At 41.1% G+C, this 17,586-nt stretch overlaps 2 protein-coding genes across 2 annotated transcripts in view; both read right to left on the bottom strand.

Annotated features, from left to right (window-relative positions):
* The window catches only part of cax1 (cation/H+ exchanger protein 1), a 1,125,587-nt gene that overhangs the window by 22,067 nt on the left and 1,085,934 nt on the right, over positions 1 to 17,586 (bottom strand). The gene's annotated exons all lie outside the window — the stretch shown is intronic.
* smo (smoothened, frizzled class receptor) lies at positions 1,680 to 16,636 on the bottom strand. Its single transcript, XM_017725599.2, has 12 exons — positions 16,046 to 16,636; positions 10,604 to 10,812; positions 9,510 to 9,716; positions 7,760 to 7,932; positions 7,430 to 7,649; positions 7,211 to 7,334; positions 6,802 to 6,894; positions 6,535 to 6,643; positions 6,190 to 6,375; positions 4,005 to 4,153; positions 3,280 to 3,414; positions 1,680 to 3,191 (listed from the first exon to the last, which is right to left on the bottom strand). The coding sequence occupies exons 1-12, from the start codon at positions 16,311 to 16,313 to the stop codon at positions 2,575 to 2,577; spliced, it is 2,490 nt and encodes an 829-aa protein (XP_017581088.1). The 5' UTR covers positions 16,314 to 16,636; the 3' UTR covers positions 1,680 to 2,574.

Here is a 17,586-nt window from a genome sequence, read left to right as displayed (position 1 = left end):
ACAGTCTTCATTTCCGGAACCTGTTGTATACTTTTACACGTGGCGTGTAAGTATGAGGGATGGGTGACTATGCTCTCGAAACTAGATCGACTCCACACTTTATATATATCATCATTTGTATAAAAGTCTGTGTTTAAGTTAGTTGTTAGTTGTGGACTTAGTTGAGGGTTTAGGCTTTGTTTACACAGCAGGTAAAAGTGGCCCTGTGTGTCAGTGTGAACAGACAAACACACTGAATCTAACAGGCTCAACTCTGATTTGACACACTTCCATATGTGGTGCTGAAATCTGATCATTATCCGAGGGACAGTGAAGGTGGAGAAGTTTGGAGATAAAGCCAGAGAGGCCAGGTTGAGATGGTTTGGACATGTGTTGAGGAGGAATAGTGGATATATTGGGCAAAGAATGTTGGAGATGGAGCTGCCGGGCAGAAGGAGAAGAGGTAGACCTCAGAGAAGGTTTATGGATGTAGTGAAGGTGGATATGGAGGTGGTTGGTGTGAAAGTAGAGGAGGCAGTGGATAGGGCAAGATGGAGGCAGATGATCCGCTGTGGCAACCCCTAAAGGGAGCAGCCGAAAGTAGAAGAAGATCCGATCTGCAGCAAGTCTCAGTCTGAACAGCCACATCAGAATTCGTGCTATTTGTACATCAACTCGACATTCGTCATAATTTCACGCTGCTGAGACTCAAAAACATTTGCTGATGTTTCTGAACAAAAACTTCGAAAAGACATTTCCAAACCCTTTGCGTTCAAAGAGATTTCGAAAGAAATAGCCGAACACGGCTGCAGGAGAACGAGACTGCAGCGTCCAAGAACAGTTAAAAGTCTGAAAGCAAAGTTTAAAAAATCCAGGGACACGAACCAAAGAAGTGACCGCGCCCTTTTTACGGCGAGCTTGAACACATTCAGTCAGTGAAGCTTCATGCTGGTTCCTGCGACGCCGGGTGAAGGAGAAACCGAAAGCTCCAGGAGTGACTGGCATTCGTTGGCAGTCATGATTATTTATCTCCGGATGAAATCAGATTTGGACCACTTTTACCTGCTGTGTGAACAGCCTTAGTTAGCAATTGTAGCAATTCTCATTTTGTTGGCATATCCATGGAGCTGGTTGCAGCTGTACTATGGTTATTTTTTGGGTCTAATTTAATAAAAATATAAACACCAGGCTAAAATATGGTAAGTGTGCACTGCTACGAGTCGCCCTATAAAGCCTGATATTATTTAAGATAAAAATTTATTTAAAAGTCAGCGGATTTGGCAAGTTTTTAGACCGTGTCAGAGGCCTTTATGTCACGTTTCACACACAGGCTCAAAAAAAAAAAAAAAGTCCGGCTCAATGTTTAGGTCACAATGCAAGGCCAGCATTATACTGATGAAGATAACAACAGTAGATCATTCACACGTCCATCACAAAGTTTTGACCGAGTTCTCTTTGAATTCCCTGTAACACTCGCAATCATCAGATTCATCCACTTGGGGAAGGGGTCTAAAGCACCATTTGGGCAGTGGGCTAGAGGTTAGGGATCTGGCCCTGTGACCGGAAGGTCGCCGGTTCAATCCCCAGTGCCGACAGTCCATGACTGAGGTGTCCTTGAGCAAGACACCTAAGCCCCAATTGCTCCCCGGGTGCCGTGGATAGGGCTGCCCACCACTCTGGGCAAGTGTGCTCACTGCCCCCTAGTGTGTCTGTGGTGTTTCACTTGCATGGATGGGTTAAATGCGGAGATGGAATTTCCCCGGTTGTGGGATCAAAACAGTACCACTTAAACTTAAACTTAAACATACTACAAACTGTTCTTCCAGGCATTGTGTGCAATTACACATTACCACCAGAGAGGTCTCCAAAACCCCAAAGCTTACATAGCATAGCTTATATAAGAAGCATGTATACCCACTGTTAGTTGTGTACTTGAGTTAATTTCACTTTCACAGATGTGGTTTAGTTTGCATCTAAAGTAAATTATTACTTCGTGGTCTACTGTGATTAGAGATTAGCAACTAGCATTTTGTTTACATATCCATAGTGCTGGTAAACGTTAAGTGGATGATGTCACTGTGATGTATATGATCTGTACCCATGTTTATGAACGTTTTTCCGTGTTCATTTGACAGCTGCAGACGTCCCATATGCGTCCTCATACTGACCACTGCCCACGCTGCTGCCTTTGTGATTACAACTGAAGAAAGCTCGCTCTCCTTCCTCATCCCTGCACTATGACCAGCACTCCAGAGTGAACCACACCTATAATACATGCCTTACAAGCATCTCTAACATTATTTACTTATTCAGTGTTACTCAGTACGTCGGGTGTGTTGCCATTCTAAGTATGTTAGATATATTGAGAGGCACTGATTTTACAGGCTGATGCATCCGGGCAATATGCACGAGTGTGTCTCAGGAGTGAGAAGGGGGTACGTGGCTGGAGGGTTAATGTCAGAGAGGTTACCGCACTATAAACGGTTTGGGAACCACTGCCCTGCACCTTTCTACAATCAACTAAATGTGTGGTGCACAAAGTATCCAGCACTTTTTGAGTCTGCAGAGCACCACAAGACCAGTGACTTAGCAAAGTCAAAAATCAGAGTCTGCGTCCATCAGCTCCGCCTCCATTAGGTTGGTTCTGGAGTGGATTGGCGCAATCACTGGACGTCTGGAGTCTGACCGGTACGTGAGGGCTGTCCTGCCGCCAGCCACTGCTGAGAATATCTCTTGCCCAGAATGGTGAAATGCTCCGTTACACTGCCAGGCTGATGATTGGAACTGGCCTCTGCCCTCATGCTGGCTATCCTTAGACATCAGGTGGTTGGCAAGGTTAAAGCTGGGCTCCCTGTTGAACTGGCTGGATGGAAGGTAGCCCAGCCCTCCATATCTCTCATTGTATGGAACAGGACAGGAAGACCGGAATTCTGGGAAGGAGCCTGGAAGCACATTCTCTTCTTGGTGCTGTTGCCGCTGCTGGTCCCACAAGTTAGCCACAAGGCTGCGGTGTCCCGGTAGCTTGGGAAGCCGAGGTACGGCACTGGGGCCGAACTCTCTGTGACGGGGGATGGGATTCATGCCCTCTTCTGCAGGCGCGTTTGGGCGCACCTCCTTCTTCCTCTTCTTCTTTTTCTTCTTCCGTTTCATCATCTCAGGGGAGATCTCAGCCTCGACCATCCACAGTTTGTTTCTCTCCTCTGGTGGCGGCACTGTACGAGGACACAGTTACAAATGACATTAAAAATCTTCTCTTTTCAAGTAAACTATCCATTGCAATGACAGAGCTTTACTACTGACCAGGTGTGCCGGTCGGAGTGACCGAGATATCCTGAGGTAAGATGGCACCTCTTCGGGCCACCATCTTCGTCACATGCTGGGCCCAAGCAGAGGACATTTCTGCAGATGGCTCGTTGAACTCGAAGTTGATACCTGCTGTAGAGGAATGATAACAGAGATTCAAGTTTAAATTCACACATTACCTTAAACGAGTAGTTTTCAGTGGGAATATCAGCCATCCTGAAAGTGCTTCACAGCAAGACATTAAAAAAGAAACTCATTTATTAGCAGTTAAACTTCTCTAACTTCTCTAAAGTTAATAGAAATATGGAAATTAAATACTGCAGGTTAAAAAAGACTTTAAAAAACCTATTTACTAAAAAAATAATCCATTTATAAAAAATGAACTAATTTATAAAAAAATAAACCTATTTATCAGCAGTTAAACTTATTTCTAACCTTTTTAATTTGAACATTTAGTTAATAAGAATATGGAAATTAAATACTGCAGGTTAAAAAAGATTTTAAAAATAACCCATTTATTTTAAAAATGAACCCATTCATTAAAAAATGAACCCATTTATTAAAAAAGAAACCTATTTATTATCAATTACATTTATTTCTAACTAATTTCATTTCAACTTTTAGTTAATGGGAATATGGAAATGAAATACTGCAGGTTTCCTTTTTAGAAATGAACTTATTCCTCTTTGTCGACTACTTTATATTTGGCAGAGGGTGCTTACCTACAGGTCCTTCATGAGAAACTGTGTGCATGCTGAAGGACAACTCTTTTTCCGGATCCTTCTGGAGTTCCTTCCGCTTTGAGAATGCTTTGGCTATCATCTTGCTCTTTTTGATGCGCTTTGGCTCATCGTCACTGCGTCCAATGATCCTTGGATCAAGGGAAAAGTTAATATTACTGTGGATTAAGTTAACAAGGCTGATTAAAGGCTCTGCTGATTAAAGAAGAAAGATAAGAACATTTTTCAGTTTTTAACATATTTGAAAATGCCTGTTGCTCTTTACATTGTGTGTAAATTTTATGATGAATGGACCAAAAGAGACGGCCCAACATGACTTGGAAAAAATTCTGGTTCCATAGACTTACATTAAAAGTCAAGAAGGTTTTTTCCTTCTCCTGTAAAATTACCATTATGGAGATACAAGGTTTTGTTCCAACAGCAGCAAAATATAACGCTATTTTTGGGAACCCACTAATGTAAGAGAACCTGAAGCTTTACGTGCATCAACTTCACACATTAACAGTGCATTACAACCCCTATAATTAGTGCATTTTGTGATCAGTAATGGGGCTCCGTATGTGAAGTGCTTAACTTCTACATAAATCTGACCGTAAAAAAGTTTTAAGTGCTTAAATATGCACAGCATAAATAATTAATTTTTAATTAAAGATGTTCATTTTTTTAATGAGAGCGATACTGAGAGAGAGATACTGCTGGTTAGGTTTAGTTGTGATAGCATCGTATTATTGCTGTGCAAAATAAACATACATCTCCAAAGTAGTAACTTTACAGGCTGTGTCAAAAACGTTAACATAACGTTAATGCAACGTTTGAATTGAAGTTAATGTTAAAAAAAAAAAAAAAAAAAAAAAAAAAGATTTTATTCATTATTTATTACTTAAGTAATTTTGGCCCATTTCAGCTGATCCATGTATTAGGAAACTTTCACACAATGCAATACAGCTGTTGTCTTCACATGATGTAGAAAAATAAACATGGAAAAAACTGCATAAACATCTGCATATAAACCAATCAGGCATAACATCATGAGCACCTCCTTGTTTCTACGCTCATTGTCCAGTTTATCAGCTCCACTTACTGTATAGCTGCACTTTGTAGTTCTACAGTTACAGACTGTAGTCCATCTGTTTCTCTGATACTTTGTTACCCTGTTCTTCAGTGGTCAGGACCCCCATGGACCCTCACAGAGCAGGTACTATTTGGGTGGTGGATCATTCTCAGCACTGCAGTAACACTGACATGGTGGTGCATTAATGTGTGTTGTGCTGGTCTGAGTGGATCAGACACAGCAGTGCAGCTGGAGTTTTTAAACACCTTAGTGTCACTGCTGGACTGAGAATAGTCCACCAACCAAAAATATCCAGTCAACAGCGTCCTGTGACCACTGATGAAGGACTAGAGGATGACCAACACAAACTGCAGCAGCAGATAAGCTGGCATCTCTGACTTTACATCTACAAGGTGCACCCACAAGGTAGGCGTGTCTAATAGAGTGGACAGTCAGTGGACACAGTGTTTAAAAACTCTGGCAGCACTGCTATGTCTGATCCACTCATACCAGTGTAACACACACTAACAGACCACCACCACATCAGTGTTACTGCAGTGCTGAGAATGATCCACCACCCAAATAGTACCTGCTCTGGCTTCATTGGGGTCCTGACAACTGAAGAACAGGGTAAAAGGGGACTAACAAAGTATCAGAGAAACAGATGGACTACAGTCTGTAACTGTAGAACTACAAAGTGACCCTATACAGTAAGTGGAGCTGATAAAATGGACAATGAGTGTAGAAAAAAGGAGGCAGTCATAATGTCATGCCTGATCAGTGTATATTATGTAAATATTGTGATTATTGTATATAATGAATATGTATATAATCGTATACTGAAGCACACGGTATATATGCCCAAATGTTTTCTTTCATTCTTTACTTTTTAACAATCTATTAAAAATAATTGAATTACTAAAGCTGGTATATTCACTTTGTCCACATTCTGCTCACTGTATAGTTAAAGTCACTTTTATTCATTTATTGAGAAAATTTGAGTGAAAGTTGTTTTAACAATTCTGTACATAATGCATGATCAGCAGCCTAGATGTGGATCAATTTAAGACCACTACGTCTTACAAAATGCAGCTTTAAACAAGGTGAAAGACCTACCTACACCAGGTGCGTTTCCAAATAAGGATTGTGGCTTTGGTCCACACCCAGGTGCTCATGGCAATGCCCGTGCCAAACATAGAGAACAGATTGATCTTCTCCACCAGCAGACTGGGACGGTTCTTGATGGCACATTCCGGGATTGGCTTGTTGGTCTGGTGAGCTATAGTCACATTGGCTTCACACCTGTTTTTTACATTACATTACATGTGTAAATCCACTTTAGAGAGCAAGCATGAATCATATAAGGGGAAAAATCTTAAAATACCACCTACATGTAAGCCGAACACCTAAACGCTAATGTATTTATTTATTGCTTGCAAGCTGGATATAAAAAATGCTCACAGCACATATTCCCTGAAGCTTCTTTCCCACTCGGCCTGGTTGAAAAAGTCATAGAAATGGCATCCAAATGTGATGAAAACGAAGCCAAAAGCCAGGAAGCCAAATATGCCTGATTAGAAGAAAGAAATCATTAGTGAGACTGAAGAATGGAGGGTTTATAATCACAACTGATCGGATTCATATTAATATTCAATCAAATAATACAAATAATACAACATGTTCTACTGTTTAAACTTTTACAAATAAGCACTTCACAATGCAGCGTACCAAGTCTCAGCATGGTCTCATTAATCTTGCTTGCCGCTTTTTCACTCAGTAGTCCAGGATGGTTGCTTTTGATGGAAAACAATGTCATGACACCTACAAAGTGAGAACTTAGGATCAACTACAACTATCACAGCTCATCAAACCGTACCAATAAGTTGGCATATCGCTGGTGTCAGAACAAACCTTGGATCTCCAAAATGGGAACTTTCAGGAGAAGCAAAAAACATACTTTACTTTTAATGAAAGTCTATGGAACCAGATTTTTGTCCCAAGTCATTTTGAGCTGTTTCTTTTGGTCCGTTCATCATGAAATTTACACACAATGTAAAGGACAACAGGTATTTTCAAATTGGGTCAAAAACTGAAAAATGGAGATACAAGGTTTGTCTGTTTGTCCAGTCACTCTTACCTCTTATTAGGAAATAGCCACCAATGACGAGCACCACTCCGATAGGAGCCAGCACAAAACCAGCACGGTACCTGTAGTTCTTATACCCAACAAAGCAGATTCCACTGACTGAGTCTCCGTCTACCTGCAAAATATTTGAAAGAGTCAGTTGCTGTTGTGATGTGAGGGCAGCGCCAAAACAACCTGCATGAAAAAAAAAACAGAAATACGACATCTTACCTCTGCAATGGCCAGTATAGCCACCGTGAGTATGAACGGGATAGACCATGTGACCAGATGGAAGTAAGACGTCTTTCCGGACAGAGGCTGTTGGGTAGTGCCGAGGGCTTTGAAGGATGTGTGCCAGGCATAGGTGAGCATGACAAACCAGATGACCCCAGACATCAGGGAGTAGTACACGATAATGAAGATGATCACGCATGAAAGCGTCTCTGTGGATCTGGAGAGACGAGAAAACAAGGATCAATGATCTGGATGCAAATATTTGTCAATTCAAGCGTAGTCAAGTGTATTCGTCTTTTGAAAGCAAATATCAAGCTTCATTCTTACGAAGGCTCTCCCAGCCGCATAGTGTTGTCACTTTTGCACACTATCTCTTTGCGAGCTCCGTCCATGAATTGAGCAAGCCATCCAATGCTGCCTATGAAGAAGCAGGCATTGACGTAAAAGAGGATAACAGCAGGATAGCGGTTGGAATTCTTCCAGTCAGCCAGAAATGTGGCCTGTGGAAAGGAGAATGAAAGAACAAGATGAAGAGTGAAAAAAAAAGCTTTGGATTACGCAAGACCAGGAATACGCTCTTCTTCTTTACCCAGGAAAATTGATAGCCAATCTCCACTTGCTGGAGGCTATTTCTATTGCTAAGTGTGTAACAATTTCAATGTGTATCAAAAATCGAATTTGACACAGCACATTGAAATTCACAGCCATATCACCCAATACTCCCTCTCAATGACAGGAAATGACTGTCAGTGATTAAAAGCCATGGCAGTCGTGGACTGGAGGTTACGGAACTGGCCCTATGACTGGAAGGTCGCTGGTCTGATCCCCTGAGCTGACAGTATGTGACTGAAGTGCCCTTGAGCAACGCACCTAACCCGCAGCTGCTCCCCGAGGGCTGCGGATAGGGCTGCCCACCACTCCGGGCAACTGTGCTCACTGCCCCCTAATGTGTGTGTGCTCACTACTGTGTATGTGGTGTTTCACTGCACACATGGGTTAAACGTGGAGGTGAAATTGCCCTGTTCTGGAATTAATAAGGGTCACTTAAACTTAAAAATTAGGCATCTGAGTGCATCCTGAAAGAGTAAAGTGAGCAGGGAAAGGCAGGGCACATCTGGACACATCTACCCTTAAATGATTTTTTCTTTCTGAAGAGCTTATAAATTCTGTGGGTTGTGATTTCTGGGAGGTTTTGTTGGAGGGCGGCACGGCAGGCGCTGAAAAAGTTTTGTCAGATGACTTTTATTTATCTGAGACAAACCAATCTGTACAGAATCTAATAAGCACTAAGGCTGGATGACATGGCAAAAAGATCATATCACAATATCCTGTCAAGTGAGATTGTCACTATGCACAATACATGAAAACAGTAAACAAAAACTATTAGACACAAAATACCAAAAACCAAATTGAGTCTTGACCTCGGAATCATAAATTGCATCAAACCTGAATCAAGAGATATGATTCATTACACACAGTGCGTATGCATGTGCGCTGTGCTCAACATTAACACGCTGTTGTATGCAAAACTTCGGGTGCCCCTGGTCAAAATACATCTTTTATTGATATTTTCAAGTGGAAACAAGTGAACACCTCCTCTACAGAGAACACACAGGATAAGGGACGCTCAAACGTTTGCCTACAGCTGTATTAATATTAATGGATGACGCAAACTCAGGCACCCCTTATCTGCTGTATCATAAAACATATCGTATCGAGACACCACTGAATTCCAGTGACTGACCTGAGAGGGTCAACACACATGCTTCTCATTTAAGTGATTAAGTGATTAAGAGACCCTCATTAGTCCCACAACGGGGAAATTTCACCTCCGCATTTAACCCGTCCATGAAGTGAAACACCACATACACTCTAGTGAATACACACACATACACACTAGGGGGCAGTGAGCACACTTGCCCGGAGCGGTGGGCAGCCCAATCCGCAGCGCCCGGGGAGCAGTTGGGGCTTAGGTGTCTTGCTTAAGGACACCTCAGTCATGTGTTTACCATATTTTATGTAAACACTTCTCCTTATTTGACCACCACCCACCCACATTTCCCCTGTGTTTGCTTACCAAAGTAAAGAAGGTGCAAAGAAGGGTGACAGATCCAAAGTACGCGATGTAGCTGTGCATGTCTGAGTGCTCCTCCTCTGTGAAGAGGGGATTGTTGCACTGGATGCCACAGCCCTCCACGTCCTTGTACCAGCTAGCCTGGATGTCAGTTTTGACCAAAGGAGCCTCACAATGTCCTGATGTGTTGAATTTGAGCTGCACCTCAGGCTATAATAACAACAGAAAACACATGTACTATTACATTCAAAGCGCACTGTGAAAGGCACTAGAAGACTTCAAACCTAAAGCTTCAAGCCCACTTACAGACTATAACTGATGATGTGGTTATTTTTCTAATATAGCACACAGCTCAATGTACTAGGGCTGTCTGATTACAGCAAAAATCTTAATCACGATTATTTTGGTCAATGCTGAGATCATGATTATTTAACATGATTACTCACTGACGTTTGAAACGTCATGCATGCACTGAACTTTCAAAAGAGACTTGCGGACCAAATTGACCTTTAATTTTAATTCAACTGAAAAACGAATCAAAAACGTAAAACGACTTGAAAAAAAGTCTGGTTCCATTAACTTGTATAAAAAGTCAATTTTGCTTTTTTTCCCTTCTTCTGTAAAGTTACCATTTATATTTTTATAACATAAGATTTATAACACAAGACAAAAGCAGAGCATTATTGCAAAATTGAATGCAGCACAATAATCACTTTATCTCGGTTATCTTGTTTTCAAGAAGCCAGTCTGGGTGTTATTGTGCATATACACATCATATTTATAGAGGAACTACAAAATGTATTCAACATTTCTGCATGTTCCTCTCTGCCCTGTATGGATATTTAAAAAATGCATCTGAGCCCAAAACCTTCTCAAGCCTATTATGAAACAATATCTCAAACAAGGCTGTGTATGTTATAGTTTTCTGTGTGGGAACTTTTAGTTATTAAAATCTTCAGACGTCTGGTTCCCATCACAGGTTCCTCTCAAATGGATGTAAGTCATCAAATCAGACGCTCTAGATGATTTTGTATACATTTGAATGGATGAATTATACAGACATTTAGAAAAAATTGTGGGTATGATTTTTTTTATACCTGGCAGCCAACAGGGAACTTGTCCTTGTTCTCACATTTCAGGAAGTTGGGCCATCCTCGCTCCTGTTCCACTATGCTACAGGGCTTGCGTGTACTAAGACACAGCTTCTGGCTGGGTAGCTCCACTTTACCGTTCTCACATTTGGGCATGTAAACAGCGCACAGCAAGGGCTGAATGACAGCCCAGCAGCGAGGAGCATTCCTCAAACCTGGAAAAATAGAGATACAGAATGTCAGAAATGCTCAGTGCTATCTAGTTACAAGCAGGGATGCACAATAATATCAGAATCATATCGGTATCGGCAGATTATTGCTTGAAAATAATTATCAGCATCAGACAGATGTTTAGATTTGACTGATATTTTAAAACAACGTTTGATGATGTATTTATTATACACTGTAAGAGCTGAGCATCTAGGTGACGCAAGGCTCCTGTGCTAAAATATCTGCATTTCATTTATTTTGCACTACATTTGTAACCCGCTGCAAGCATATCGCTGTTTGTTGGATCAAAACCTCGCATCTCCATTTTTGTCATTTTTCAATTTTTGACATAATGTGAAAATGTCTGTTTTACATTGTGTGCAAACTTAACGATGAATGGACCAAATGAAATGACCCAACATGACTTGGAAAAAGCGTCTGGTTCCATTGACTTACATTAAAAATAAAGTAGATCTTTTTCCTTCTCTGTAAAGTTACCATTTTGGAGAGATGAAGTTTTCTTCCAACAACAGTGATTATATTATATTATAGTGAATATACATTATATTTCTGTGTAATGGTAATCCAGGTGGGTGTAGTCCTAATTTCTACTTTTCATAAATGTTTCTGTATTGACATTGGCAGATATGAACAAACATCAATACCAGAAATGGCGGGACAGCAGGTAACATGCTCATAAAAAAGCTGTAATTAGTAAATTCTGTTTGACGTACAGCACTGTGCGAAAGTCTTAGGCACCCAAGACACATTTTTAAAATCTATTTATTTGTGTAGTTTGTGTTTATTTGCTGAGAAAAGTGTAAATATTTGAATAAACAAAATTTACAGAATATTAAAATCACTGTTTATTATTATATATATATATATATATATATATATATATATATATATATATATATATATATATATATAAAATAAACAGTGATTTTCTGGATGTCAGTTTGTTTGTTTACCCATCTCCAAGCCTCTCCTCGAGGAAGCCCAGTATTATATGTAGTTAAAAAGCAGCTCCTGGTTTGACCAATCAGTGCTCAGTAAATTGAGCTCATGATGTAACTGATGATATTAACGAGTCTCTGTGGCGGCTGTGAAGGTGTCAAGGAAAAATATGGACCTAAGAAATTCTTGTTATTTTTTTTATTGTTTTTATGTTTATTTGAATTATGAATACGATTTTATTCTACTGTATATTGTGATAAACTCACTGCTGAGGTCAACTGTTTAAAACTTTGCTTAGATGCCTAAAACTTTCACACAGTGCTGTGTATTAAACTGGAGACTGTATAAAAACACAATATTTGATGTTTTACCTTATAAAACTTTTTTTGGAAATATATACTTATTTCAAATTGATGGCTACAAAAGATTGAGACCTTTTCTTTTAACGACAATTAATAATCATTTGGGGACTGAAGACACCAATTGATCCAGTTCAAGTTCAAGCCAGAATTATATGCCATGCTTCCTTTACAGCTGCAAACTGTACGGGGCCTTTATTGAAGCATTTTAATCTTCACAATGCACCACGCATTTTAAACAGGGGACAGTTCTGGACTGCAGGCAGGTCAGTGTAGCACCCGCACTTTCTGATTACACAGCCGTGCAGAATGTTTCTTGGCATTTTCATGCTGAAATAAGCATGAGTGTCCCTGAAAAAGACGTCATCTAGAAGGTAGCAGGTGTTGTTCCGAAACGTGCCTACACCAGCAATGCTTAACCATGCTAATACAACCCCATACCATGGCAGACCCTGGCTTTTGAGCTTTATGCTGGTCACCATGGGGGAGGTTCCTTTTCTCCATAGGCCTAGAGAACCTGACATCCATTATGTCTACAAACAATTTGAAAGGTTGACTCGCCAGACTCGCCATATTTTCACTGTGCATCAGTCCATTTCAGATGAGCTCAAGCCCAGAGAAGTAGTCGTTTCTGGACGTTGTTGAAGTACCACTTCCACCGTGCACAGTTTGTGGAAGTGAATCTTTACTAAAAACAATTTCTAGTGTAATCCTGAGCTCATGTGTTGATCTCCACCAGAGACGTTTTTAAAGCAGTGCCATCTGATCGACGGTCACAAGCATTCAGTTGTGGATTTCAGCCCTGTGCTTTATGTAAGATTTCTCAACACTCCCTGCATCTTTTAATGACATTATAAAGGACTTAACCTTTCCTGGATGCTCCTTTTACACCTAAACATGATCACCTGTTTAAGATGTTTCTTGAACATTTCACAGTGAGCACGTTCACACGCACTTGAGTAATCAGATAATGGGGAAACACCGGTTCTACATGAGTCGGGCAGCAATCTGATTTCTGCTCTGCAACCAGCCAAACTCACAGAAGAAGATGTGACGTAAACATAACCTAAAACTTCATGCTGAGGCTTTAAAAGAACTGCACCACTTTACTTCAAGATATGAACACACATCATCTAGAAGATGAAGATTATTTAAATCCTTTATTTCGTGTTTGGTTTCAGCGTCGCTCCAAATGCTGCTCGCTTATTTCTGATACCGTGGTCTGTTCTCAGGCATACGCAGACTGAGAAATCCGAAAGATATCAAAGCACATGCGCTAACGAGGACTCAGCTAAAATCCAGCTCTTTCTATCAGAGTTCTTCATCAGATTTCTAGATCGGAGCCTGCTGTTTACAGAACCATTTGAATAAACGGATAACTGAAGAAATCGGATTATGATCGGATTATTGAGTGCATGTTAGCTCACTCAGTTTTCCTAGTCTTAAATGGCTCCTGTCCCAGTGTTGCAGGTATCAAATCCAGAACGAGCACAATATTTACCAAAAAATCACAAAATTGAATTTAGAACCATTTTTGCCAACTGTGGAATTAGACCTCCGCATTCAACCCATCCGTGCAGTGAAACACCCACATACATGCACACTAGTGAACACACACTAGGGGCAGTGAGCACATTTGCCCGGAGCGGTGGGCAGCCCTATCCACGGCGCCCGGGGAGCAACTGGGGGGTTAGGTGCCTTGCTTAAGGGCACTTCAGTGACGGACTGTCAGCCAAGGGGATCGGCTGGTCACAGGCCTGGTTCCCTAACCACCAGCCCACGACTGCCCCATTGATGACACAACTTGAAATATCTAGTCTATGTTCTGGTTTCAAAGTGGCTTTACAAATGAAAACTTTCTGTCTTTATTTGTGTTTCACATACTGTCACAGCCTTTTTGGAATTGGCCCACAGTTCCCATATCAGTGCATCCCTAGTTTATAATTACAGCTGCTTAACACTGTAATTTGCAATTTACGCAACACTGGAATAACACATTGGAATAAGTAACTAAATCTAAGTACATAAGCACATAAATAGGAAAGTCTTTCTTTTAAATCTCATTTATCTTTTGCACACAGTGATTCTTTAGCTCCTTTAGGTGTTCACACAGGTGTGGGAAAGGGAGCTGGAATATGCAAAGCCAACCCAGGGGATCTTCAGATTAGGGTGTGAATGGGGCAGGAACAGATCATTAACGCGTGCTTATGAGTAAAGGCAAAAGGAAATTCAGCTTAATGGTTCATGCAAATCAGCAGACTTTTCTAACACTGTTCCACCTACGTCCTACATAAGAAGACATAAGCACTCCTTATAAAATCAACATGAATGCATGAAATGTGAACGATATTAAACAGCAACAAAAACAGAAACAAGCTGCAAGTTTACAGTGAAAAATGTCACTTTTTTGCCCACAAATCTGCAAAAGTAATTCCGTTGCTGTGAATACTCAGCTTAAGTGAGCTTCTACACGCTTAAGACGGTTCTTCAAGGGTTCTTTAGTAAAGAGAATGGTTCTGTTAGGAACCATGAGCTCTATACAGAACCACTACATGCTTAAATGGTTCTATGCACAGTGAAATGGTACTTCAGATTGATGGAGAACATGTTATTCATGGTTCTATGCAGCAGCTTATTTGAAATGGTTCTGTGTAGCACCAAAACGAAGTCTGCTATTGACAGAACCTCAAAAACACACTTGATGCATCTTCAAGGGTTCATTAGTAAAGGCTAAGTCTCGATACTTCACCTCGAGTTCTATGTAGAATCATTTCATGCTTAAATTAGCTCAGTGAAATGGTTCTTCGCATTGATGGGAATGTGCTACATGTGGTTCTACACAGAAGCACAGAAACGGTTCTACAAAGCATCAAAAAGGGTTCTGCTGTTGTTACAAGCTTGCCAGTACCAGAACCCTTTTTGGTGTTGTCTAGAACCATTTCCAATAAGATTCTATATAAAAGCACCTTCAAGTCCATCAGAAGAGACCAAAACATGACTGTTCATCCGATCCCAGGTTTTGTTGGGAACCTTGAGTTCTATGTGGTATCATTTCATGCTTAAATTAGCTCATTGAAATGGTTCTTCGCATTGCCGGGAATGTGTTACATATGGTTCTATACAGAACCACAGAAATGGTTCTACAAAACACCAAAAAGGGTTCCAGTGATGTTACAAGCTTGCCAATACCAGAAACCTTTTTGGTGTTGTCTAGAACCGTTTTCAAAAAGACTCTACATAAAAGCACCTTCAACTTCAGAAAAGAGACCAAAACCATGAGAACCATGAGTTCTATGTAGAATCATTTCATGCTTAAACCAGCTCTTTGCACAGTGAAATGGTTCTTCGCATTGATGGGAATGTGCTACATATGGTTCTACACAGAAATGGTTCTACAAAGCATCAAAAAGGGTTCTGCTGTTGTTACAAGCTTGCCAGTACCAGAACCCTTTTTGGTGTTGTCTAGAACCATTTTCAATAAGATTCTATATAAATGCACCTTCCAAAACATGACTGTTCATCCGATCCCAGGTTCTGATGAGAACCATGAGTTCTATATACAATCATTTAATGCTTACATAGCTCTTTGCACAGTGAAATGGGTCTTCACTGTTACATATGGTGCTACACAGAACCACAGAAATGGTTCTATCTAGCACCCAAAAGGGTTGTGCTGTTTCTGCATTTTCAAAAAGATTCCATATTAAACCATAGTCAACTCCATCAATCTAAAGAACCACTTCACTAAGCAAAGAACCACTTAGGTTCTATAGAGAACCCAAGGTTCTGAAATAGAACCACTGCCTTCACTAAAGAACCATCTTTTTAATGGGTGTAGCTTCTATTTTTGGTAATCTGATGCAACGATAAACAAGTGAATAACCATAAAATGCGCTTTATTTAGCGAATCTCCTCTCACCAGACCACATGGCCAACTTCTCCAGAGCCTCTTCTTGGGTTTGGGAGTCCTCTGCGAGGATGAGGGACGTGTGCGTGTACGGCAAAGGCGAGCCGAGACATGTATTGTACTTCAGCGCCTCGCAGGTCGAGCTTTTCTTACAAAAATCGTTGAATACGGTCTCGTTCTTGTGCAGCATGACCGCCCGGGTTCCCACGAAGGCGGCAGCCCAAAGGCAAAGCATCCCAAACGGGCCAACAGCGCAGCGGAGGCGCCGGGAGGAGGACATTTTGGAGCTCCAACTTCTGAAACTTTCTATCCTCTGGAGGAAAACGGAGCCGCCTCGGAGCTCAGAAGTAACACGGTTTGCCAGAACAGAGACCAAAACATGACTGCCCGTCCGATTCTCGGTCACATAGTCGCGAAACGGTCCACTTTCCGCGCAGTCCGAGTCCTCTTCGTGGCGCCTCACTCGTCCTGCGCCTGGACTGCGGTCACGCCGTTCATCGCTTTTGTTCCCTCCGAGGCTCAAAAACAGCGAAAGAGTGAAAAAAGCTGGAAAGCGTTTTATCTCGCATAGCAAACTCGCTTTATGCTCCGAATCGGCGCACGAAAATCAAATCAAAGTGTACAGAAAAGCCTCCACCATCCCCCACTTCTCAGGAAAAAAGTCGGAGAGTGTGTAACTTGATCCCCGGGCTGCTGGCTCCATCCCCTGCAGCACTGCCCCGTCCCCCCGTTTCCAGCAAAACTTGCTGTAGTAGCTCCAAACCCAGACAACACAACACCCTCACTACACCAGTGACCACACTGGGGTCCAGTTGTAAGGATCTGTCTCGTCAGTAGCTTCCTTTACTTTCTACAATGTGTGGTTTGCACAGAAGGAGCTCCTAAATATCAGAAAAAAAACTCTCTGCTCCCATCCCCCTCTAGGAATGGGCCTAAAGAAGGCCGAAAACAGCCCTTCCTCCTCCTCCTCCTCCTTCTCCTCCTCCTCCTCCTCCTGCTTCTGCCTGTCTGCGGGATACCTCATATTCACACCGGCTCTCCTGCCATCCACCTGTCCTCTGATGTGGTCAGATATTTGGTCAGATTAGTATGAGAAAAATACACTTGGATGATTTTTATAATTATTTTAAAACATCGTACTATAATAATATAATATTTAAATAGCAACTCTCATATATTAAAAATGCTGCTCAAAGTGCTTCCCAAAGTGCAAACCACAGAGAAAGTAATATATAATGGAATTAAATAAACAATAAAAATGCAACAAATACTGTAAAAGTGACATTCCAGTACAAACAAGGAAAAACAATAAAATAAATCATTTGTAATATATAAAAAAAACCTTGTATCTCCAAAATGGTGACTTTGCAGGAGAAGGAAAAAACCTACTTTACTTTTAATGAAAGTCAATGGAACCAGAGTTTTTTCCTAGTCATTTTGGGCCGTTTCTATTGGTCCATTCATTATGAAACGTATACACAATGTGAAGGACAACACACATTTTCAAACTATGCCAAAAATTGAAAAACAACAAAGGTTTTTTTCCAACAGCA

This window comes from Pygocentrus nattereri, chromosome 1, assembly GCF_015220715.1.
Source record: "Pygocentrus nattereri isolate fPygNat1 chromosome 1, fPygNat1.pri, whole genome shotgun sequence".
NCBI lineage: Eukaryota > Metazoa > Chordata > Actinopteri > Characiformes > Serrasalmidae > Pygocentrus > Pygocentrus nattereri.
Note: the sequence above shows the minus strand (reverse complement) of the source record. Positions and strands in the feature narration are given on the sequence as shown.